This window comes from Lynx rufus, unplaced genomic scaffold, assembly GCF_022079265.1.
Source record: "Lynx rufus isolate CCGP_SWC_20201006 ecotype Redwood Valley unplaced genomic scaffold, mLynRuf1.p SCAF_14, whole genome shotgun sequence".
Classification (NCBI taxonomy): Eukaryota; Metazoa; Chordata; class Mammalia; order Carnivora; family Felidae; genus Lynx; species Lynx rufus.
In genome coordinates, this window is record NW_025814828.1 from 43,833,929 (window position 1) to 43,858,332 (window position 24,404).

Sequence of the window (24,404 nt, forward strand, 5' to 3'; positions counted from 1 at the left end):
GACTGAGCCACCCAGGCACCCCGGATTAGCACATTTTAATACCATGCCATCTATACTTTATGATTTTTTAAAGAAATGCTAATAGCCTTTGTTTCACTCCCCACTTCTATTCCCCTGCTGCCTCTCCAGATGCAAGCTATATCATGAATATGACATGTTTTCTGTCCAAGCTTTTATATTAGCACCACAAAATATCAAGCAGGAAATTTACAAATGCTTGCTACTTGGGGTTTAAAATAGATCCTCCTAATGCAATTCTCCTCAGAATTCTCAACAGGAATTTTTAACAACAGCATTTTTTATTAACCTGCAACATAAAGTAAGATATAATATTAAAAAGTATTTTGCTACAGAAGAATTGAGGGTAAGGGATTAAGCATGTTATAAAGCAATTATAATTAAAACAGTGTGTTACTGATTAATATAACAGAATGAAAACTCCAGAAACATATCAAGCTATCTATAAAAACATCATCTATAATTCACCTTCCATAACAAGGAGATAAAAAATGATATTAAAAAATGTTTTGAGATAACTGCAGAGCAGTGACATTTAGAGCTGTACCTTCTATTATATACCAAAATAAATTGCAGCTTCAAGAGTTAAGGGTGTGTGTGTGTGTGTGTGTGTGTATTTTAATAGATATATGTGTATACATGTATATATAGTATATGTTTATAAGAAAAAAACACTATGAGAAAATTAAAAAGACTATCACTTGTGAGGCAAAATGAGATTCTTATAAGCAATAGAAAAAATATTTCAAGAAAGAAGTACAGGTTTATTTAAATATATACAAAAACATGCATAAAAAGGCAAACTTCTGTCTAATAAAGAGTGACCAAAGTCAAAGGACATCTCTTTAGGCTCAGAGTATAAAGAGTTAAGCCCTCTATACCAGAAGATCTGGGCTTCCTGCTGTAGCCTGTGAGCAATCAGCATCATGCTAAGTAAGTACTGCTTAGTGACAGGAAATTCCAGCAGTTTAATTAAATCATCAGACAGAATACCCATTCAATAGTCATGTTGAAAACCGAGAATATTTCTTTAAGAAATAATAATATACATAATGATAGCCAAGCTCAGATAGAATGAAGAACAAAATCTCTTTCACTTAGCTCATCTCCAGTCCCCATCCTGGCTAGCTCATCACTCACATGGATCAGAAATTCACATCCATAATCTCATTTGGGCCTTTGGCCACCTATAGTTCCTTAGGATTATAACAACTCCTTGTGTGCAAACTGTTCCACCTGGCATTTCCTCCATCAGGAAACAAACAAACATGATGGTTACTGTAAAGTAAAAGGATGACAAATGCTATAAGCAGAGGTCTTTCCTGACCACCTTATCTAAAATAGAGATGACTTATCCTTAATTATCCTTTTTCTATTTTGTTCTTTCTCAGTACATACATCCCCACCTAATATTATATCACATATCTAATTTTACTTGTTTATTTTGTGCTCTACTAACTAAAATGTAAGCTCCATGAGAGCAGATATCTTGTGTGTCTAATTTATCTAGTACCTAGTGCCTGGTACACAGTGGGTATTTAATAAATATTTGCTTAATAAATAAATTAATGAACAGAAATACCACATTATCCAGTAATTCCACTACTGGGTATTTAGCCAAAGAAAATGAAAACACTAGTTTGAAAAGATATACGTACCTCTATACATTCACTGCAGCATTATTTACAATAGCCAAGATATAGAAGCAAGCCAAGTGTCATCAATAGATGAATGGATAAAGAAAACAGATAAATGGATAAAGAAGATGAATGGATAAAAAAGATGGTATGTGTATACACACACACACACACACACACACACACACACAGAGGAATTGTACACAGCCATAAAAAAGGATGAGATCTTGCCATTTGCAACAAGATGGACCTAGAGGGTATTATGCTAAGTAAACTAAGTCATATAGAGAAAGATAAATATCATATGATTTTCTTCATATGTGGAATCTAAAAAACAAAGCAAACAAACAAAAAGCAGGAATGGACCCATAAATATGGAAAACAACCTGATGGTTGCCAGAAGGGTGCAGGTGAGGGTGGGGGTGAGCTTGATGGGCAAAACTGGTAAAGGGAAGTGGGAGATACAGGCTTCCAGTTACCTTTGTGAGCATAGCATAATGTATCGACTTCTCAAATCACCATGTTGTACACCTGAAGCTAATGTAACATTGTGTATCTACTATAATTCAATAAAAAAATAAATGAATTCATGCCAAAAATGAAAAAAAAACAACAGCCATGATATTCATAGCATAAAAAAGTTGAATTAAAGGCAAAAATCAACAAATAAGACAAAGAATGGTGCTATAAATTAGTGGTTAGAATGCATGATTAAGATCTAACTACTCTGAATCTTTATGTATCAAATAACATAGCATCACAATTCAGAAAGCAAAATCCATAGGAAATGCAAAGGCAGAAAAAAGGAGAAATAAACTATGAGACTGTTTCAGCTGATGACAGACATGACAGTCAAAACAAAGATAATGGGAACATTTCAACTTCTCTATTTTCAAGGGTCCATTGAACCTTTTTAAAATTGACTACATATTAAGCCAAAAGGTAAAATAAGTACAAACTACAGCACCTACTCATAACACAACAACACTAGAAATTAGTAACAAAAATGAGAAAATTTTCTATGTATTTCTAGTACATAGAAAATAAAAGGAAAAAAAAATATTCTCCCTTCTAGTCAAAGAAGAGCTCTAATCTGAAATTGTAGAATACCTAGAAAATAACAACAAGAAAAATATCAGAAGCTAGAGAATATGACCAATTAAAGCAGCAGTCAAAGGAAAATCTGAAGCCTTTGATGCTTACATTAATAAATAAGAATAAATTAAAATCACTGAATTAAGCATTGAGCAAAAGAAGTCAAGAAAAGAGCCACAAAAATCAACCCAAACAAAGCAGAAAGAGAACTGATGGCAGAAATTAACATACTTGGAAATAAATGATAGAATTAATAATTAAAGCCAAAAGCTACTTCTTCAAAAGAAAACATAAAACAATAAAAAAGATAAACCACTTGCCAATCTAATTAAAACCCTAAACACACAAAATTAGAAATGGAGAAATAACCACACAGAGTAAATGAAAAGAGTAGGAGAATAATTTGCTCTACTCTATGAAAAGAAATTTGAAAACTTAGAATGGTTTTCTAGGAAAACAAAAATTACCAAAACCGATTGCCAAAGAATGGGGGGTATCTAAACCCACCTGTTAACCATTGGAAAAAATGTTGATAAATTTGACAAAAAAGCACACTCACATGGTCTTGCATTAATTCTATCAACCTTCAAGGAACAGACAACCTCAATACTATTTATACTTCCTAGACTCTAGAATCTATTGAGGGAGAAGAAAAGAATCCTGTGTAATGTCAATACCCAAACTCAACAACTAGAACATACATAATGAAAAACTGGAAACCATTTTCACCTAAGAATATGAATGCAAAATTCTCACCATTTTTTCTATTTAAAAACATAAGTATTAGGACATTAGTATATATCAGGAATTTATTTATAAACTACCAACATATATTGAAAGTGCATGCTCAAAAAATTCTTTCTGAAAAAGGTGCATGATCCAGAAAGTTGGAAAACACCAGTCTGGAACAGTTGTTCCTAATCAGCATGGCTCCTGATCGAAATTACCTGGAGAGGTTGTTTAAAATGCAAATTCACAGCCTCCCCCCCCCCCCCCGCCCCGCAAATTTGGACTAACTACCTCTGTGGTGGCGCATAGGAACCTGCCTTTTTAACAACTGCCCCAAGGGATTCTAATACAAGTGGTTCAGGGACCACACTGTGGAAACAAAGGTCCAGGGTGAAAAGGATGGGAGTGCCGTGGTCTGGGGTGGAGGTTTGGGGGCAGAGTTATTTGTTACAGTTAGGTTGGTTTCCAATCTATACAGCCTGACTTCCATCTCTCACCACACACATTCCCACATCCTTTCCCTGCCTCTCTCCCCCTTCTCCACCTTCATCTCCAATCTAGATCTTATGAAATGCAGGTGGTTGCAGCCACATCTCCATGATAGTACTCAAATTTACCACTCTTTCCTTTTCCCTCACAAGGGCACAGGAAAGGCAATAGAGCAGAGTGGAAAGAACAATGTCAGAAAGACTTGGGTCTGAGTTCCAGTAAAAATTTAAAATCTGGCTCCATAACACAAAAGCTGCATGACCTTGAGCACAGTAATTTATCTCAGTTTCAGTAAAATATTTATCTTACAAAGCTTCTGTCAGGATTAACTATATAAAAAGGACCTAGAAATGATGCTGGGCACATGGAAAGATGATTAATAATAACAGAACTATGTTTATTGTTAGAACAAAGTCCCTAACTCAGGGCCACAGCATATCGTTGTGCAAGTTGTGCAGTGTACTACCTTCACTGCTGTGTGTTTCAGCCTTTTTCCTCATTCTCATCAAAGGAATTGGACTGCAAGGTCCCCTGGTTAATGTTTAGCCCTGCTCAATAGCCAAGAAACCAGGAGATCTTGGGTCTCAGCTCAGCCACATGTCTGCTAGCCAGGAGGCCCTCACCAACCAAGGATTTTAACCCGAGCCTCATTCACTCACTGTTCTCATCTACTAAAAATGGACATATAATAAAAGGCAAGTTGAGGCTTAAGAGCAGTGTGAAAATCAAAAGGATTAGATATTCTAAGTTATCTTGTTTGGGCACCAATTGCTTATGTCAGCCTTACAGAATTTGCCTATAGGTAGCCAACCCCAGAATCAGTCGGAAGAAACATACAGTGCTCTTCTAGACATTTGGTGTCCCAATTCTTGGCACTGTAACCTTATCTGGAGGCACTGGGCTCTGGCAAGGCAACTTGGAAATTTCTATTCTCTGCATCAATACTGATTTTAAAGGCACTCCCCTCTCCCCACTTACAGGGCCAGCATGAGCTTTGCAGAGTCACTTCTGACAGGGAAGCAGAAGTGGGAATGACTCCACAAAGGAAAAGAACCTTCAATGGGATCAGCTGGGTCAATGAGCACATATTCTTTGCAAGGTGACCAGATCAAAGGGGAGCAAAACCGATATAGCCCCTCCCTTCCAGGCACTACAGATGAAGCAGACTGGTGAACAGAAGGCTGCCATTGAAGTGTGTCAGGCTCAAAGAAGGATACTGGCCCCTAGAGGTCCTATTTTCAGCAGGCTCGAGGTTTCTATATGCACAGATATCTACATCTGTGGCTTTGGGACCAAGTGGAGTGGAGTGAAGGATAAGGAGTTTCATGAAGGGAAAAAGAACTAGAGTTTCTTTCAAGTGTGTCTTAGGCACTGTTTCAGGCACTTTCATGTATGTATTTCTATTAGTCTTCCCATCAACCCGTCAAAGTCGGTGCCATTATTGCCAGTTGGCAGATGAGAATCCTGAGGCTTAGAAGGAGTATATCATTTTCCCAGCTAGTAAGAAACAGTAGTGTCCAGACTGAAAATTGCCTTATCTGACTCCAAGGGACAATCCCATCGAATCAAGGACTCCTAAGGTGAGGCAAAAGGTACTTGCACAGCAGTCATTTCCAGGTGTCCATGGAGACATTAGCTCTTTCCATGGCATCATGAAAGCTAAGTGTAAGAAAGGGCTTTGTTGACACCAGCAAGGAGACTACATCTCAAAAACAAAAGCAAGTTGCCTGCCAAGACCTGGGCTGTTCTCTTTTCCTCTTGGCACAGGTTACCTTTTCTTCTGATGAATAGATTTGCCTGTTTTGTTAAAATCTTTCTTTTTTTTTTTTTTTTGAGCCTAATAATGACTGAAAATGAAACCCAGTATTTGCCGAGACTGAAAAATCTCCCCTGCCTCTTCCTCAGCTCTTCTGAAGTTTTCTTGTTTGGAAATTTTACTTTTAAACCCACCACAATAGCTTGGCATTCCGGGATCTCGGCAGCAAGGGCACACAGGTCAGCCCCTCTCCCCTTTCCCTTTCCTCAGCAGCCAAAAGATAAGGTTGCTCCAAGAGAAACAGCCACTCCCAGGTTATTGCTGAAGGAAATATTTGCAAGATCCAGGAAGTGAGACACAAGGAGGCTTGCACAGGGAGGGGAGAAGGGCCAAAGAGTTTGTTGTTGCCACCCTTCTCTGCCTCTGGCATCACAGAACTTAAAGTAAAGAACAACTCATCTGGCAATGACAAATGCAAGTAGCAAGACTCATCCTGAACCTTCTACAGCCCCCCAGGAGGCTGTTGTAAAGTGTCCTTTGAAGACATCAGAGAAGTCATTGTATTATTGGGACTGTCCTGGGTAAAGACTAGCTCCCTTTCTCCAATGGCCCCAACTTAGAATTTTGAAGAGGTCTTCCCATTACTCCTTTGGATTTTACATAGTGTCATGGACATGGTGGCAAGGGATGATAACAATCGGTCTTGTTTACTGAGAGCCCATCATGCATCGGGCATAGGGCTGGACAGCAGACAGACCTGATTTCATTTAACTCTCAAAACATCTCCTGGCATAGGTTTTCTTTTGTCCATGTTAGAAATGAGGCTCAGAGAAGTTAAACAACTGGGTGAACACAAAGGGAATAGGGGCCAGGAGAAGTAACAGCTGAGGTCTGACTTCGATGCCCACGCTTTTGCTAATAAAACATGCTGCCTCGCCAGGGTTCTGATAACCTCCTCAAGAGATTTAATAAAAGGCATTTTAGGAATAAATAAAACACTGTCAAGGGACCTGGATGGTCTGATATCCACAAGAACAATTCCGCTGAGGATCAGGCTGGCCAAGGCAATCAAGGTTCTATTCTCTGATATGCAGAGGTTCTGAAACTTGGGCATGCATCAGAGCCACCTAGAGGGCTTATTCAAACACAGACTGCTGGGTTCTATCCCCAGAATGTCTGATTTAGTAAGTCTGGGGAAGGGTGGAGAATTTTTGTTTCTAACAATTTCCCAGATGATGATGGTACTGCTGGTCTGGGACCACACTTTGAGATCTGCTCTAATCATCATTACCTACCAGGTTCCCAACTCATCAGGTTATCTTAAGAGGTATAAAGCCATTTGGAAAAAAAGAAAACTTCTCAAAACTAAATTCATTCAAGTAACTATATATATATATATATATATATATATATATATATATATACCATCCATGTGACAACTGGGCTGAAGATTTACAAAATAAAATAATGGGAATACTGGAGGTCCAAAAAGTTCTGGGAATCCTGATGTTATTCAAGGAAATTTGGTGCCCAACCATGGTTAAGCAATGGATGGGTCAGGGAAAGAGAGGGAGTGTTGTCTATTTGAGTCCTCATGTATACCAGATGTTAATGTACTGAATTTTAAAGAATACAATGGGAAAGTTATAAAGAACATGATTCTATCTTGTTTAAAAGTTTAAAAGGCATTTTTGGGGCACCTGGGTGGCTCAGTCAGTTAAGCATCCAACTTCAGCTCAGATCATGATCTCGCGGTTCGTGAGTTCAAGCCCCACATCAGGCTCTGTGCTGACAGCTCAGAGCCTGGAGCCTGCTTCAGAATCTATGTCTCCCTCTGTCTCTGCCCTTCCCCTGCTCATGCTCTTGTGCTCTCTCTCTGTCTTTTTTTATTTCTCTCTCTCTCTCAAAAATAAACATTTAAAAAATAAAAAAAGACATTCTTGTTCAATTATTAATGAGAATTATTATTATGGAGTAGTTTTCTGTGATGCATGTATTTAACATTTAAGAGTAACCCTAAAAATTCAGGAAATGTAGTAACTGGTCATTTTGCAAAGGATATGAATTTGACTTCAAGGCATCACAATACTGGCTTATAGGACAAGTCACCAAAGAAAGGAGAGAGCCTAGTCAACAACTTGGCATTTCAATGTGGCTTGGTGGGTTTCTATTTGCAGTTGATGTACACAGGCGCAGTAACTGTGGCAGAGAGAAAATGTGCTTCTTTTGAATAATGGCACTGAAATGCAAATTATCTGCAAGCTAGTACTGGACACAGAAGTGATGGAAAGTTCTTAAGAAAGTGATGCTTCTCAGCTAGAAAATACAATGTTTATTTGTGGGGTTGGGGAGGTTCTATGTTGGGGTGGTAGTGACAGATTTGGAAATTCGCAAAGGTCTGGTGATGTACACCCTCAGAAACATCAAAGCTCTTACAGATTTAAATAAGCAGAAGTGTTGGTTGATGGAGAATTATATCAAACTGAATTCTAGGTAACAGTGAGATCAAATGTGTTTAATAAGTAATATTGTCTATCTGTCATTAGTATGTGGATCTTTCCAAAGTCTTTGATCTTTAACTTCCCAGGCCTAAATCAAACCAACCAGTTCTCTTCTTGAGATTTTCTTTTTCATTATAAAAATCCAGCAATTTGACATATACCCAAAAAACACCATGCACATTCAATTCCAGCTACTTACACTTTGCCAGTTGCCTTTCTGAATTTTCTTTGTGTATGGCTACTATCAGATTCAACATGTGATTTAGGATTTAGCCCTTTTTTGGTTAATATTATTACAAATACTCATTTCTGTGCAAGACCCAATATTTGTACACCTGCCATTATTAATGGCTATATTCTGTTCCACGATGATAATATATTAGCATGGTAAATGGTTTCCCCAATTATAAATAGCACTATTATGAATATATTTAAACAAATCATTTTTTCCTTTTTAGGTTATTCCCTTGGGGGTCTGCTGGGCCAAAGAGTATGAACAAATAGCTTTATAACTTCTGTCACATATTTCTAGATTGCCCTCCAGAAAAACTGAATCAACTTATACTGCTCCCAGAAACTGTTTCCCCACAGCTTTGTCAAGATAGTGTTTTGTAATTTCTATTGATCATTTCCATTAATTGTTGATAGTTTAATAAGCAAGTTGTGATATGTGGAAGTTGTTTTTGTTTGCATGTCTTTAATTGCTAGTGAGCTTGTACTTTTCCATGCAGTTATTTTACTGCCTTTATTTTCTCATGTGTAAAGTCCCTGCCCAGTTTCCTTGCTCTTTTATGAAGCTGAATCTGAAAGCTGACTTTCTATATCTATATCTGTTCTTTATATTTTTTGGACAGTCAACTGTTATCAGTGATGCTGGCCCCAGATATTTTTCTCATTCTGTTGTTCAGCTTTTTATTACATTTTGTTGTACAAAGGTCTCCCCCCCCCAACTTTCATATATTTAAAATCATCCATCTTGTCTCTAATGGTATCCTCCATTTAACAGACCCAAATTTATCTTCTATCCAAGCTGGAATAAATATGCTATTTCACTGTCTGCTTTTTTGAATTTACTACGGAGTAAAGTGTGTACTAGTTATCTAAGTTAATCATTCTTGGGTGCCTGGGTGGCTCAGTTGGTTAAGCATCCGACTTTGGCTCAGGTCATGATCTCATGGTCCATGAGTTTGAGTCCCGCGGTGGGCTCTGTGCTGACAGCTCAGAGCCTGGAGCCTGCTTCAAATTGTGTGTCTCCCTCTCTCTCTGCCCCTCTCCCACTCGTGCTCTGTCTCTGTCTCTCAAAAATAAAATAAATGTTAAAAAATTTAATTATTCTCCATAATGATACCTACAATTCCAACATTAAAGAAAGAATGATTGCTTTCTCCAGTTCAGGGATGTTTCCAGTGCTCTATATTCTTAGAATAGCTTGAATCTATACCTAGAATCTTTAAAAAAAACATTTCACTGTTTTCCTGTTTTCAACCCACTATCATATGGTTTTGATAATTGTCACTTTATGACAGGCTTTAAAATCTGATAGGGTAGGTCTACCATCATTGCCTTTTTAAATAAATGTATTCTTTGGTATTACTGCCTACTTGTTCTTCCAGATAAATTTCACTATGAATTTGGCAAGTTCTATAAAGTCCCACAGTGACTCTAATCAGTAGTGCATTACATCTATATATTAACTTAGGGAGTGTTATAATCATTGCTATATTTAGTCTTCCCAAATTGAAGCAGAGTACAGCTATGCATTTATTCAGGTCTTTATTTCTCCCATTAGAGTTTTATAATTTTCCTTGGATAAGTTTTGTGTGTCCAGGATTAAATTAATACCCAGATATTTAAATTCCCTTTGTCACGCTTTTGACAAATCCTTCCATGCCTCGGAAGACTGCATTCTTCTTAGATGCAAAGCCTTCCTGAAAAGTGTACTCTTCCTAATACAATGAGATTCAACTCTGAATTATCCATTTTCTTTCACTCAGCAAATAGGAAATGTGTACTAGATATTCTATACTCTGCTCATGGTGTGGTTTGATAAAAGGAAGGAAGAAAGCCCTAGGCTGAGAACTGAAACAACTGGGTAGTAGTCCAGTTTTGTCACATACTTGCTTTATAATCCCAGAAGCAAAGGGCTTTGGAGTCAGATGCCTGTTTGACCTTGGGAAAAGGACTTTAATCTATCTGTAAGTTCCCTTGTCTGTAAAATTGGGTCAATAAATGGTAACTATCTTGTAGGGTCATGATAAATAATGAATAATGAAAGGGAAATGCTTATAGCACTGCCTGACACATAAGAAACACTTAATAAACGTTAGCTATTATACCTTTTGTTGTCGCTGCTAATAATAGTATAATACTACCTTTCCTGAGTCTCAGCTTCCTTCAGTGAAATGGGAAAAAATAAGGCTTAACTGCATAGGGTTGTTGTGAGGATTAACTGTAAATGTGGCCATGTGTATAAAAACACTCTACACACTTTAAAGCTCTGTGCCAAGTGGTAAAATGGAAAGGATCACAGGAAGCAATTGTAGGTACAGAAAACCAAAAGAGATAATCTGGAAAATACTTTCTTTTGGCTTTTAAATACATAGCTTATGTATATAGCTTTTTCTCCCAGCAGAGCTACTCACCGCCGGTTTTCCCTCCTGCTAATATTATAATGCATTTGCATTCTCTGCACACAAACCAAATTAACAGTGGAGGGATACAACCAAGAGTGTAACTACCTGGAATTAAAATTCATTGCAGGCTTCCAAACAAAGACAGTGGCTCAAGAATATACATTTGATTTTCCCACCTACACCCATCATTCCAATTGAGACAGAAACGACATAAGAAATGTTAAAAATTTGTGTTGTGGTGGTTGGAGGGGAAGGTGAGTGGAAACTCCATCAAGATTTCTCTTCTTAAATGTCATCTCTGCCCTTGACCTTCTCATCTTCCCTGAGGTCATAAACTGTCATCCGTCTTAAGAATCCATACTCTTTTTCCTTCCATTGACCTCTCTCTTCTGGTTTTAAATTTAAACCAGTCTCCCAGATCCTGACCAAACCTTCACTTAAACCAGTGGTTCTCATCAGTAGCTGGAATCAGAATCACTTTCAGGGCTGTTAAAACACAGACTGTGGGCCCCATCCCAGTTTCTGATTCAGTAGGTCTGAGTGGGGCCTTGGGATTTTCATCCCTAACAAATTCAGAGGAGATACTGAGGGTGTTGGTGCTAGGAACACATTCTGAGAACCACCAACTTAAAACTCATTGCTCTAATTTCCACCCCATTTATCTCCTTCCTTTCCCTGGCCAACTTTTTCTTTTAGAGCATTTTGAAGTGTTCAAATTCTTCCTTTAAAATGTTTTTCAACAAATGGTGCTGGGAGAACTGGACAGCAACATGCAGAAGGTTGAAACTAGACCACTTTCTCACACCATTCACAAAAATAAACTCAAAATGGATAAAGGACCTGAATGTGAGACAGGAAACCATCAAAACCTTAGAAGAGAAAGCAGGAAAAGACCTCTCTGACCTCAGCCGTAGCAATCTCTTACTCGACACATCCCCAAAGGCAAGGGAATTAAAAGCAAAAGTGAATTACTGGGACCTTATGAAGATAAAAAGCTGCACAGCAAAGGAAACAACCAACAAAACTAAAAGGCAACCAACGGAATGGGAAAAGATATTTGCAAATGACATATCGGACAAAGGGCTAGTCTCCAAAATCTATAAAGAGCTCACCAAACTCCACACCCGAAAAACAAATAACCCAGTGAAGAAATGGGCAGAAAACATGAATAGACACTTCTCTAAAGAAGACATCCGGATGGCCAACAGGCACATGAAAAGATGTTCAACGTCGCTCCTCATCAGGGAAATACAAATCAAAACCACACTCAGATATCACCTCAGGCCAGTCAGAGTGGCCAAAATGAACAAATCAGGAGACTATAGATGCTGGAGAGGATGTGGAGAAACGGGAACCCTCTTGCACTGTTGGTGGGAATGCAAATTGGTGCAGCCGCTCTGGAAAGCAGTGTGGAGGTTCCTCAGAAAATTAAAAATAGACCTACCCTATGACCCAGCAATAGCACTGCTAGGAATTTATCCAAGGGATACAGGAGTGCTGATGCATAGGGGCACTTGTACCCCAATGTTTATAGCAGCACTCTCAACAATAGCCAAATTATGGAAAGAGCCTAAATGTCCATCAACTGATGAATGGATAAAGAAATTGTGGTTTATATACACAATGGAATACTACGTGGCAATGAGAAAAAATGAAATATGGCCTTTTGTAGCAACGTGGATGGAACTGGAGAGTGTGATGCTAAGTGAAATAAACCATACAGAGAAAGACAGATACCATATGGTTTCACTCTTATGTGGATCCTGAGAAACTTAACAGAAACCCATGGGGGAGGGGAAGGAAAAAAAAAAGAGGTTAGAGTGGGAGAGAGCCAAAGCATAAGAGACTGTTAAAAACTGAGAACAAACTGAGGGTTGATGGGGGGTGGGAGGGAGGGGCGGGTGGGTGATGGGTATTGAGGAGGGCACCTTTTGGGATGAGCACTGGGTGTTGTATGGAAACCAATTTTACAATAAATTTCATATATTAAAAAAAATAAATAAATAAAATGTTTTTCAAATCACACGGTCACCCTAACACATATTCATTGTATTAAAATTAATGAAAGGAAACTGAAACCTTCCTACAGTGCTAGTGGAAATGGGAAATGGTACAGCCACTTTGAAAAACAGGCTGTTCCTTGTAAAGTTAGTTAATAGAATTACCATATGGCCCCCAAATTCCACTCCTAAGTATGAGAGAACTGAAAACATGTCCACACAGAAACTTGTACATGAATGGTCATGGCAGCATTATTCACAACAGCTAAAAAGTGAAAATAACACAAATGTCCACTAAATAGATAAGTGGATACATAAAAAAGTGGTATATCCATACAGTGGACTATTATTTGGCAAAGAAAAAGCATGAAATACTGATACAGGCTACAACGCAATGAACCATTTTAGCACACGAAGTGAAAGAAGCCAGACACAAAAGCCCTCATATTGTATCATTCCATCTACTGGAAGTGTACAGTATAGGCAAATCCACAGGAACAGAAAGTAGATTTGTGGTTGCTTGAGGTTGATGGTGGGAATGGGGAGTGACTATAAATGGGCACAGGGAATCTTTGTAGGGAGATGGATAGGTCTTAAAATTGGATTGTGGTGATGATTGCATAGCATCATAAATTTACCAAATCTCACTGAATTCTACACTTAAAATAGGTGAATTTATGATGTGTAAAGTTCTATACATTTTTCTTCTATGAATACCCGTCACAGACCATCATGCCATCTACTTGCTATGCCCACCGCTTTACTAAGTTTGCTTTCTTGAAGGTCACTTGCGATTCCCAATTGTCAGAGCCAGTAGTGATTCTCTCTGTATCTTCTGTGATGGTGCACTGGCCAACCTCTTCTGCCACACCAGCTGCTTGCCCATTCAGTTTCCTTTACTGGTTCTTCTTCCTCATCCTACTCCCTGCCTGGATGATTGACAAACCTCCTGCAAAGAATCCACCTGTCTTCCTCACTAATTTCAAGTTCAACATATCTCAACTCAAGCTTATCTTCTGCACCAAGCTAGCTCCCCTCTCTCACCTGTCCCAGCTACTTCAATAACTTTCTCCAGGTCACCTGGGGCTCAGAGTGTTGTTGTTTTGCCCAGAGTTATTTTTGACTTATTTCCTTTCTTTCCCAAATTCCAGTCACCAGTTCTCTCTACTCTTCCCTCAAAACGTGTCACTTATTTGTAAGCAAATCATTTGAACAGACAATTCACTTGAGAAACAATGCAAATATTAAATAAACACACTAAAACATTTCAAACTAGAATAATCAAAGTAAGCCAATTAAAATTATAATAGGTGCCATTTATGCCCATTGCATTAGAAACATTTTCCACAGATGGCAAGATTTGGGGGAAACTGGTATCCTTATATATTGCTAATGCCTCCTGGGAAAACAATTTGGTGAAATCTATCAAGAACAAGAAGAATGTTCATATTGCTTCAACTAGTAATCGCAACTCTAGATAATTATTTTAATGAGATAATTCACAATGATAAAAAGGTTATAGCTACTCCAAATTTTTCTGCAGCATTACTTTATAATAGCAAGAAATTTGAAACAACCTAATTATCCAACAATTTGGGAATGATTAAGCAAATTACAGCACATTAAGCTGGTGAAATATGCAGCCATTAAAATTTATAACGATTGAGGAGGCCTGTATAGTAACATGAAAAATTGTTTGCCAAGTAATGCTGAGTGGGGAAAAAAAGAAGCCGGACACACAAAAATCGCATCTACGTAGTTTTTATATAACTATGCCAAAAAAATCTCCATACCTATAGATAAAAGCTGGTAGGGAAATAAAAACAATCAGGGTGTTTGGGTGGTAGGAATAAGGCTACTTTTTCTTCTGTTTTTAATTTTCTGTAATTTTGTTTTCACAGTAAACATCTCCGCGCCCCCCCCCTCCAAAATATCACACATACTTATCTATCTTTTCTGCTTCATTCCTACTGCACCTCCAACTTCCCAATCCAAGGCCCTCCTCTTTCATGCCTGGATCACTTACCCTAATTTTTCTTCCTCCAACCTATCTAGGCTACAAATGCAGCAAGGTTGCCTCAGTACCACATTTATCACATCATTTACCTGATCGATAACCTGCAGTATCTCTCATATTTGTGATACTATATAGTTTTCAAGGCCTACCTATCCTGGTCCAATATTTCACTCTTCACCCCTTTCCTCTACTGTTACTGCTGCTGCTGCTCCCCCGTATTCCTCTTTATTATTACAACTAACATTTACCGAGGGTTTACTGTGCCAGGTTTTGTTCCAAATGCTTTGTACCTATTTTCTAATTTAATCCTGGCAACAATCACCTGAGCTAGGTACTCTTACCCCATTTCACAAATAAAGAAACTGATAGGGCAGAGAGAGGAAGAGCCACCCACTTGCCAAGGTTACACAAGCTAGAGAAAATAAGAATCTGGATTTGAAACCAGGCAGGCTGATTCCAAGGCCAGAACCATTAACCCGTGAAGTTTATTTCTCCAACATACTCTGCTTAGCCCCCTTGGGTTTTTCCTCCTGTAGGTCCCAGCCTTCAGTTTTCTTACCCTCCAGTAAACTTAAATAGAAAACAATTTATCATGTATTGGCTCCTTACCACGTGCCAGATACTTCTTGTTTAAACCATGTATTTGACACTTTTCATCTTACAACAACTTATCAGAGTAAGCAAAAGTTAAGTTTAAATCCTGGTTTGTCCCTTTGATAGCCATGAGACCTTCAGTAAACTACTATAACTTCTCTGAGCCTCATATCTTTCTCTGAGTCAGTGGTTCCCAAAGTGTGATCCCAGGACCAGCTGCATGAGCATCACCTGGACGACCTTGTTAGAAATGCGGATTTTTAGTTTTATTCCATACCTACTGAATCACAGTTTCTGGAAGGGGTGGGGGGGGGGTAAGTGTAGGATCCACCTGTCTGTGTTTTAACAAGCCATCCAGGTGTTTCTAAAGCACATTCAAGTTTGAAAGCCACTGTTCTAGTTATAATAATACATACCTGACAGGATCTTGGAAAATACAAAACATAACATGTGTAACTTAGCTTGCAGCACATTGTTTTGTAAGTGGTAATTTATGATTATTGCTACTTAACTTTGTGTGGGTTAGTCTTCCTTGCCCAAGCTGTGGGTGGACAGGCATTGTGCTTCCTGATGCTCGCTCTCTAATATTCCCCTGCTTGCCTAGAAAAAGGCAGTGCATACACTAGGTTTTGAATAAAGTCCTCTTAATTCACTGGCTGACTGGGAAGAGAACCATTTTGTAGAAGCACTGTAGTTGAGTCTAGTGTCTCTAAAGGTAGACCACCTGGGTCTAATCAACTCACTACACCTGTGGGATTTTAGGCAAGTGAATTTATCAGTTTCTTCTGCCAGAGAGACTAATAATAACTACCCCTTTAGGTTATGGTGATAGACACAGTTGACCTTTGAACAACGTGGGGGTTAGGGACACCAATCCCCACCCCCCATGCAGTTGAAAATCCATGTATAACTCTCAACTCCCCCAAAACTTAACTACTAACAGCCTACTGTTGACTGGCAGCCTTACTGATAACATAGTCAATGAGCTCATATTTTGTATGTCTTAGGTATCGTATGCTATGTTCTTATGAGGAAGTAAGCTAGGGAAAAGAAAAATGTCATTAAGCAAATCATAAGTTGTGGGGGGGGCACCAGGATGGCTCAGTCAGTTGATTTCAGCCCAGGTCACGATCTCATGGTTTGTGAGATTGAGCCCCGTGTAGGTGTAGGACTCTGTGCTGACAGCGTGGAGCCTGCTTGGGATTCTCTCTCCGTTTCTCTTTGCCCCTCCCTCACTTTCTCTCTCTCAAAATAAATAAACAAACATTTTAAAAAATCATTAAGGAGAGAAAATATATTTAAAGTACTGTATTGTACTCACTGGAAAAAAAATCCATGTATAAGCAAACCCATGCAGTTCAGACCTGTGTCATTCAAGGGTCAGCTGTAAATATTTGTAAAGTGCTTTGGTGCCTAGAATAGAGCAATGTGCTCAAGAAATGCTAGTTAGCATTATTATTTTTGTGTCATTTCACCCATTCAATGGTGGAGGAGGCTCTGTTTCCTCAGTTGGTAAGCCAACGGCAAATACCTCTTGAGAGACTTCTCTGTGTCAGGCGCTATGTTAGGCACAGAGGATAAGTCTCTGTGGTAAGAAGAAAAGGCCGAGATGTGGTCTCCTCTCTCAAAGGTCTCAGTCTAATATGGGAAACTCAGCAGATCCACAGCAGGGAATCAGACCAGCCAGAGAGTTCCAAAGGCCTCAGACTTCTGAGACAGGATGCTTAGGGATCCTTTTGAAAGGTTTCCTTTGGGATCCTAATCGATGAAGTTGTAAGGGGAAAAGCATAAACTTTGGGGCCAGGCAAACCTGGGTCCAAATTCTGGCTTCATCGCTTATTGGTTGTGTGACCTCATCTATAAAATATGTAATGAAATGAAATGTTGTGGGGAATAAATGAGATTATGGGTTAAAAAAGATCCAGTCAAATACAAGGATAAAGAGAAAATTCTGAAAGCAGCAAGGGGTAAACGTGCCCTCACATATAAAGGGAGACCTATAAGACTCGTGACTGATCTCTCTTTTGAAACTTGGCAGGCCAGAAAGAATTGGCACGAGATTTTCAGGGTGCTAGACAGAAAAAATATGCAGCCGAGAATCCTTTATCCAGCAAGTCTGTCATTTAGAATAGAAAGAGAGATAAAGGTCTTCCCAAACAAACAAAAACTGAAGGAATTTGTCACCACTAAACCAGCCCTACAAGAGATCCTAAGGGGGACCCTGTGAGACAAAGTACCAGAGACATCACTACAAGCATAAAACATACAGACATCACAATGACTCTAAACCCGTATCTTTCTATAATAACACTGAATGTAATGGATTAAATGCGCCAACCAAAAGACATAGGGTATCAGAATGGATAAAAAAACAAGACCCATCTATTTGCTGTCTACAAGAGACTCATTTTAGACCTGAGGACACCTTTAGATTGAGAGTGAGGGGATGGAGAACTATTTATCATGCTACTGGAAGCCAAAAGAAACCTGAAGTAGCCATACTTATATCAGACAAACTAGACTTTAAATTAAAGGCTGTAACAAGAGATGAAGAAGGACATTATATAATAGTTACAGGGTCTATCCATCAGGAAGAGCTAACAATTATAAATGTCTATGCGCCGAATACCGGAGCCCCCAAATATATAAAACAATTACTCATAAACAGAAGCAACCTTATTGATAAGAATGTGGTTATTGCTGGGGACTTTAACACCCCACTTACAGAAATGGATAGATCATCTAGACACACGGTCAATAAAGAAACAAGGGCCCTGAATGAGACATTGGATCAGATGGACTTGACAGATCTATTTAGAACTCTGCATCCCAAAGCAACAGAATATACTTTCTTCTCGAGTGCACATGGAACATTCTCCAAGAGAGATCATATACTGGGTCACAAAACAGCCCTTCATAAGTTTACAAGAATTGAAATTATACCATGCATACTTTCAGACCACAATGCTATGAAGCTTGAAATCAACCACAGGAAAAAGTCTGGAAAACCTCCAAAAGCATGGAGGTTAAAGAACACCCTACTAACGAATGAGTGGGTCAACCAGGCAATTAGAGAAGAAATCAAAAAATATATGGAAACAAAGAAAATGAAAATACAACAATCCAAACGCTTTGGGACGCAGCGAAGGCAGTCCTGAGAGGAAAATACATTGCAATCCAGGCCTATCTCAAGAAACAAGAAAAATCCCAAATACAAAATCTAACAGCACACCTAAAGGAAATAGAAGCAGAACAGCAAAGGCAGCCTAAACCCAGCAGCAGAAGAGAAATAATAAAGATCAGAGCAGAAATAAACAATAGAGAATCTAGAAAAACTGTAGAGCAGATCAATGAAACCAAGAGTTGGTTTTTTGAAAAAATAAACAAAATTGACAAACCTCTAGCCAGGCTTCTCAAAAAGAAAAGGGAGATGACCCAAATAGATAAAATCATGAATGAAAATGGAATGATTACAACCAATCCCTCAGAGATACAAACAATTATCAGGGAATACTATGAAAAATTATATGCCAACAAATTGGACAACCTGGAAGAAATGGACAAATTCCTGAACACCCACACTCTTCCAAAACTCAATCAGGAGGAAATAGAAAGCTTGAACAGACCCATAACCAGCGAAGAAATTGAATCGGTTATCAAAAATCTCCCAACAAATAAGAGTCCAGGACCAGATGGCTTCCCAGGGGAGTTCTACCAGACGTTTCAAGCAGAGATAATACCTATCCTTCTCAAGCTATTCCAAGAAATAGAAAGGGAAGGAAAACTTCCAGACTCATTCTATGAAGCCAGTATTACTTTGATTCCTAAACCAGACAGAGACCCAGTAAAAAAAGAGAACGACAGGCCAATATCCCTGATGAATATGGATGCCAAAATTCTCAATAAGATACTAGCAAATCGAATTCAACAGCATATAAAAAGAATTATTCACCATGATCAAGTGGGATTCATTCCTGGGATGCAGGGCTGGTTCAACATTCGCAAATCAATCAACGTGATACATCACATTAACAAAAAAAAAAGAGAAGAACCATATGATCCTGTCAATCGATGCAGAAAAGGCCTTTGACAAAATCCAGCACCCTTTCTTAATAAAAACCCTTGAGAAAGTCGGGATAGAAGGAACATACTTAAAGATCATAAAAGCCATTTATGAAAAGCCCACAGCTAACATCATCCTCAACGGGGAAAAACTGAGAGCTTTTTCCCTGAGATCAGGAACACGACAGGGATGCCCACTCTCACCGTTGTTGTTTAACATAGTGCTGGAAGTGCTAGCATCAGCAATCAGACAACAAAAGGAAATCAAAGGCATCAAAATTGGCAAAGATGAAGTCAAGCTTTCGCTTTTTGCAGATGACATGATATTATACATGGAAAATCCGATAGACTCCACCAAAAGTCTGCTAGAACTGATACATGAATTCAGCAAAGTTGCAGGATACAAAATCAATGTACAGAAATCAGTTGCATTCTTATACACTAACAATGAAGCAACAGAAAGACAAATAAAGAAACTGATCCCATTCACAATTGCACCAAGAAGCATAAAATACCTAGGAATCAATCTAACCAAAGATGTAAAGGATCTGTATGCTGAAAACTATAGAAAGCTTATGAAGGTAATTGAAGAAGATTTAAAGAAATGGAAAGACATTCCCTGCTCATGGATTGGAAAAATAAATATTGTCAAAATGTCAATACTACCCAAAGCTATCTACACATTCAATGCAATCCCAATCAAAATTGCACCAGCATTCTTCTCGAAACTAGAACAAGCAATTCTAAAATTCATATGGAACCACAAAAGGCCCCGAATAGCCAAAGGAATTTTGAAGAAGAAGACCAAAGCAGGAGGCATCATAATCCCAGACTTTAGCCTCCACTACAAAGCTGTCATCATCAAGACAGCATGGTATTGGCACAAAAACAGACACACAGACCAATGGAATAGAATAGAAACCCCAGAACTAGACCCACAAACGTATGGCCAACTGATCTTTGACAAAGCAGGAAAGAACATCCAATGGAAAAAAGACAGCCTCTTTAACAAATGGTGCTGGGAGAACTGGACAGCAACATGCAGAAGGTTGAAACTAGACCACTTTCTCACACCATTTACAAAAATAAACTCAAAATGGATAAAGGACCTAAATGTGAGACAGGAAACCATCAGAACCTTAGAGGAGAAAGCAGGAAAAGACCTCTCTGACCTCAGCCGTAGCAATCTCTTACTCGACACATCCCCAAAGGCAAGGGAATTAAAAGCAAAAGTGAATTACTGGGACCTTATGAAGACAAAAAGCTTCTGCACAGCAAAGGAAACAACCAACAAAACTAAAAGGCAACCAACGGAATGGGAAAAGATATTTGCAAATGACATATCGGACAAAGGGCTAGTATCTAAAATCTATAAAGAGCTCACCAAACTCCACACCCGAAAAACAAATAACCCAGTGAAGAAATGGGCAGAAAACATGAATAGACACTTCTCTAAAGAAGACATCCAGATGGCCAACAGGCACATGAAAAGATGTTCAGCGTCGCTCCTTATCAGGGAAATACAAATCAAAACCACACTCAGGTATCACCTCATGCCAGTCAGAGTGGCCAAAATGAACAAATCAGGAGACTATAGATGCTGGAGAGGATGTGGAGAAACGGGAACCCTCTTGCACTGTTGGTGGGAATGCAAATTGGTGCAGCCGCTCTGGAAAGCAGTGTGGAGGTTCCTCAGAAAATTAAAAATAGACCTACCCTATGACCCAGCAATAGCACTGCTAGGAATTTATCCAAGGGATACAGGAGTACTGATGCATAGGGGCACTTGTACCCCAATGTTCATAGCAGCACTCTCAACAATAGCCAAATTATGGAAAGAGCCTAAATGTCCATCAACTGATGAATGGATAAAGAAATTGTGGTTTATATACACAATGGAATACTACGTGGCAATGAGAAAAAATGAAATATGGCCTTTTGTAGCAACGTGGATGGAACTGGAGAGTGTAATGCTAAGTGAAATAAGCCATACAGAGAAAGACAGATACCATATGGTTTCACTCTTATGTGGATCCTGAGAAACTTAACAGGAACCCATGGGGGAGGGGAAGGGGAAAAAAAAAAAGAGGTTAGAGTGGGAGAGAGCCAAAGCATAAGAGACTGTTAAAAACTGAGAACAAACTGAGGGTTGATGGGGGGTGGGAGGGAGGGGCGGGTGGGTGATGGGTATTGAGGAGGGCACCTTTTGGGATGAGCACTGGGTGTTGTATGGAAACCAATTTGTCAATAAATTTCATATATATATATATATAAAAAAAAGATCCAGTCCAGTGACTGACACTTAGTAGATTATTCAAAAATGTTGGGTTCCTCTCTTTTCTCATGGCCAACCAGAAACCTGATGGGTGTCCCATACTTTGGAGTCAAAAGAAAGCCAAAATTAATCCTGAATGTACCACCAAATCACAGGGGGTCAGAAGACCGGGATTCTAGTCCACTTCCTTGATGCTCCCTTCATTGGTGCCCCCACAGAGGCACAACTAAGGGCCTTCTTCCTCCTTCATTTCTAGAGTTTGAGTTAAAGAATCAATATAATTTCAGGGTATCTTGTATAATTTGACCTAGAGAAGAACTGGCTAAAAGAACACATCAAGGAATTTCATGAAAAAGAAGGCTGCCAGGCTGATTGATGGAGAGCAAACTGGAAAAACTGTCCACTCCTTCTAGTCACCTATGGCTTATCTCTGGGGAGCATGAGCACTGGGTGCCAAGCTCCTCACATTACAGGAGTAGACTCTCTACTTTTTTTTTCCTTAAGGGTTTTGCCCAAGCAACTCTCTTCCCTTTAGTCCAGGCCATATGTGCTGTTTGCAAAAATGTCCCTACCTTCTTCCAGGAATTTTAATCTATCGTTAGCATGATCTGCCCCTGGATATGCCTTAAGTTCTTCACAAGCCCTGTAAAAAGAAAGGTGGCAGAGGCCAAAAAACGGGTGGCTCCAACAAAGGAGGCAAAGGCACAGTGGTAGCTGGACAGTCTTATCTCGTCTCTGTCCTTTCCAATTAATTGTCCAGTGGCTGCTGTGGATGTGAGCATACTTTATGCCGTCTCACCTATATTTCAGCATGATCTGCTCCCACATGTCCTTGTGGGTGGGCAAGACTGCCCCAGGCCTCTGAGCTGATGGGCACACTTCCCCACAACATACTGACTACTATGTATTCCAAAACGTCATAGTGATCAGTTTGGTCTGTAGCCTAGCTGTCTGGGGAGCAGGCTAGATTACATCTGTGGTATGAAGTTCTTGGTATGGACACACCAGGCCAGGTTCCTCAAAAGAAACTGAGCAAACAGAAGATCTTAGCAATTTCTATAGAAGTCTCAGAGACATCAACGCACCCCACTCCCTGAGTGATCACTTACCTCCCTGATGGGCTGGTCTTCCTGTTTCCTGTTACTGGTTTCCATTTATCCCCAGAAAATTCCTGCAAAGCAAAATTCTGATAAATTAGGGAGCTCTGAGCAGCCAGGTATCCAGATGTCTTCAAAAATGTGAAGAGGTCAGAAGCCTGTCCCTGGCCAGACCCCGCTCCCCGCACTTGGTTTCTTCTACTTTCCCACACAGGCTAGAGAAATATGCACCTGGAGTGCTGCCTTTCTGTCCAGAGGCCTGGTGAACTGCTGGGGGCATGCAGAGACTAAGAGAGTACTCAGAGACCTGGATCATGTGCTCTAGAAACTCCGTGTTTCCCTCTCTTTCTCCACTCCCCTCCCAAACCATCTTGTAAACCAGTTTAGCACGTTTGCTGTTTGCTCTGGCTCTTGTGAAGGAGGTCTTTTTGTTTATTCTGCCACATGAACCTGCTCATTCCTCTTGCCTCTTCTAACATAGAAAGCATCTTCTTCGAAGCCCTGGCCCTTGAAGGGGCTTTCAGGCCTGAAGCCCCGTGCTGCTCTAACCTTTTCCCAAGGTGAGGCACACACAGAGCATGCATGCCAGCACACCTTTGTACTGCAGGGGCCCTTCCTTCTCCTCCCAGATCCACTGGTAGCGGCTGAGGCGGGCTCATCTCTGGGGAACACGAGTGCCAGGTGCCACGGTCCCCACATTACAGAAGCATTCTCTCCACCCTGGCCATTTTTTCCTTAAGGGCTTTGCCCAAGCAAACTGTAGCTCAAGCCATATGTGCCATTTGTAAAAATGCTCCTCCCTTCCTATTCTAGCTCCAAACCTGATGCAAATTTGCCTTTTGACATTCTCCCTGACTTTGCATGCAGCATTCTGTACCTGGCAACCCAAAGCTTAACTCAACAGGAAAGCACAATTTTTCCTAAACCTCACTGATCTCCCAAATTCCCTCTTCCTCCAATGCTGTCATTAGTCCTATTCAAAGTTTTATTAACCTTTGCCCCAGTAAAAAAAAAAATTTGCTCCCTTTTGGGGGTAAGATACTTAGTGTCTGTCATTCTGGCTAAGACACTTATTAGCTGTGCTGTCTGAGGGAAGTTATATCACCTCTCTGAACCTCAGCTTCCTATCTAGTAAATAAGGGCTATGCCATCAAGCTTTGCTGGCTTCCCCGGAGTGAGTACAAAATGGGATATGCATAGAGAATGCCTAGCACAATGCTTGGCATGCGAGAGGCTGTAGATGTTAGCAGTCACAAGAAAGATGAGGTTTTATAGCTTTCCCAAGACCAGAGCGGTCCCTGCCTGTACTTGTCATATTAGAGCAGCTCTGACCACTTGTTAGACTTCAAACTCTGCCTCAACACCCTTCTGAGATGTTCCTGCCCTCAAAGACACTATTACTCCTTCAGGCACAGTGGGAGCCAGGATTTCCTGTCCATGCCCTGTGGAAAGTGCTCAGTAAATAGCAGTGGCCAAACCAAAGTCCTGTCCCAATTTGCAA

At 39.7% G+C, this 24,404-nt stretch overlaps 1 protein-coding gene across 1 annotated transcript in view; it reads right to left on the minus strand.

Moving 5' to 3' along the window:
- SHROOM4 (shroom family member 4) overlaps nucleotides 1-24,404 on the minus strand; it is a 52,790-nt gene that overhangs the window by 17,589 nt on the left and 10,797 nt on the right. The window contains exon 4 of the mRNA XM_047075790.1: nucleotides 22,916-22,977. Coding sequence (XP_046931746.1) covers nucleotides 22,916-22,977 — 62 coding nt within the window. The remainder of the gene's footprint in view (nucleotides 1-22,915; nucleotides 22,978-24,404) is intronic.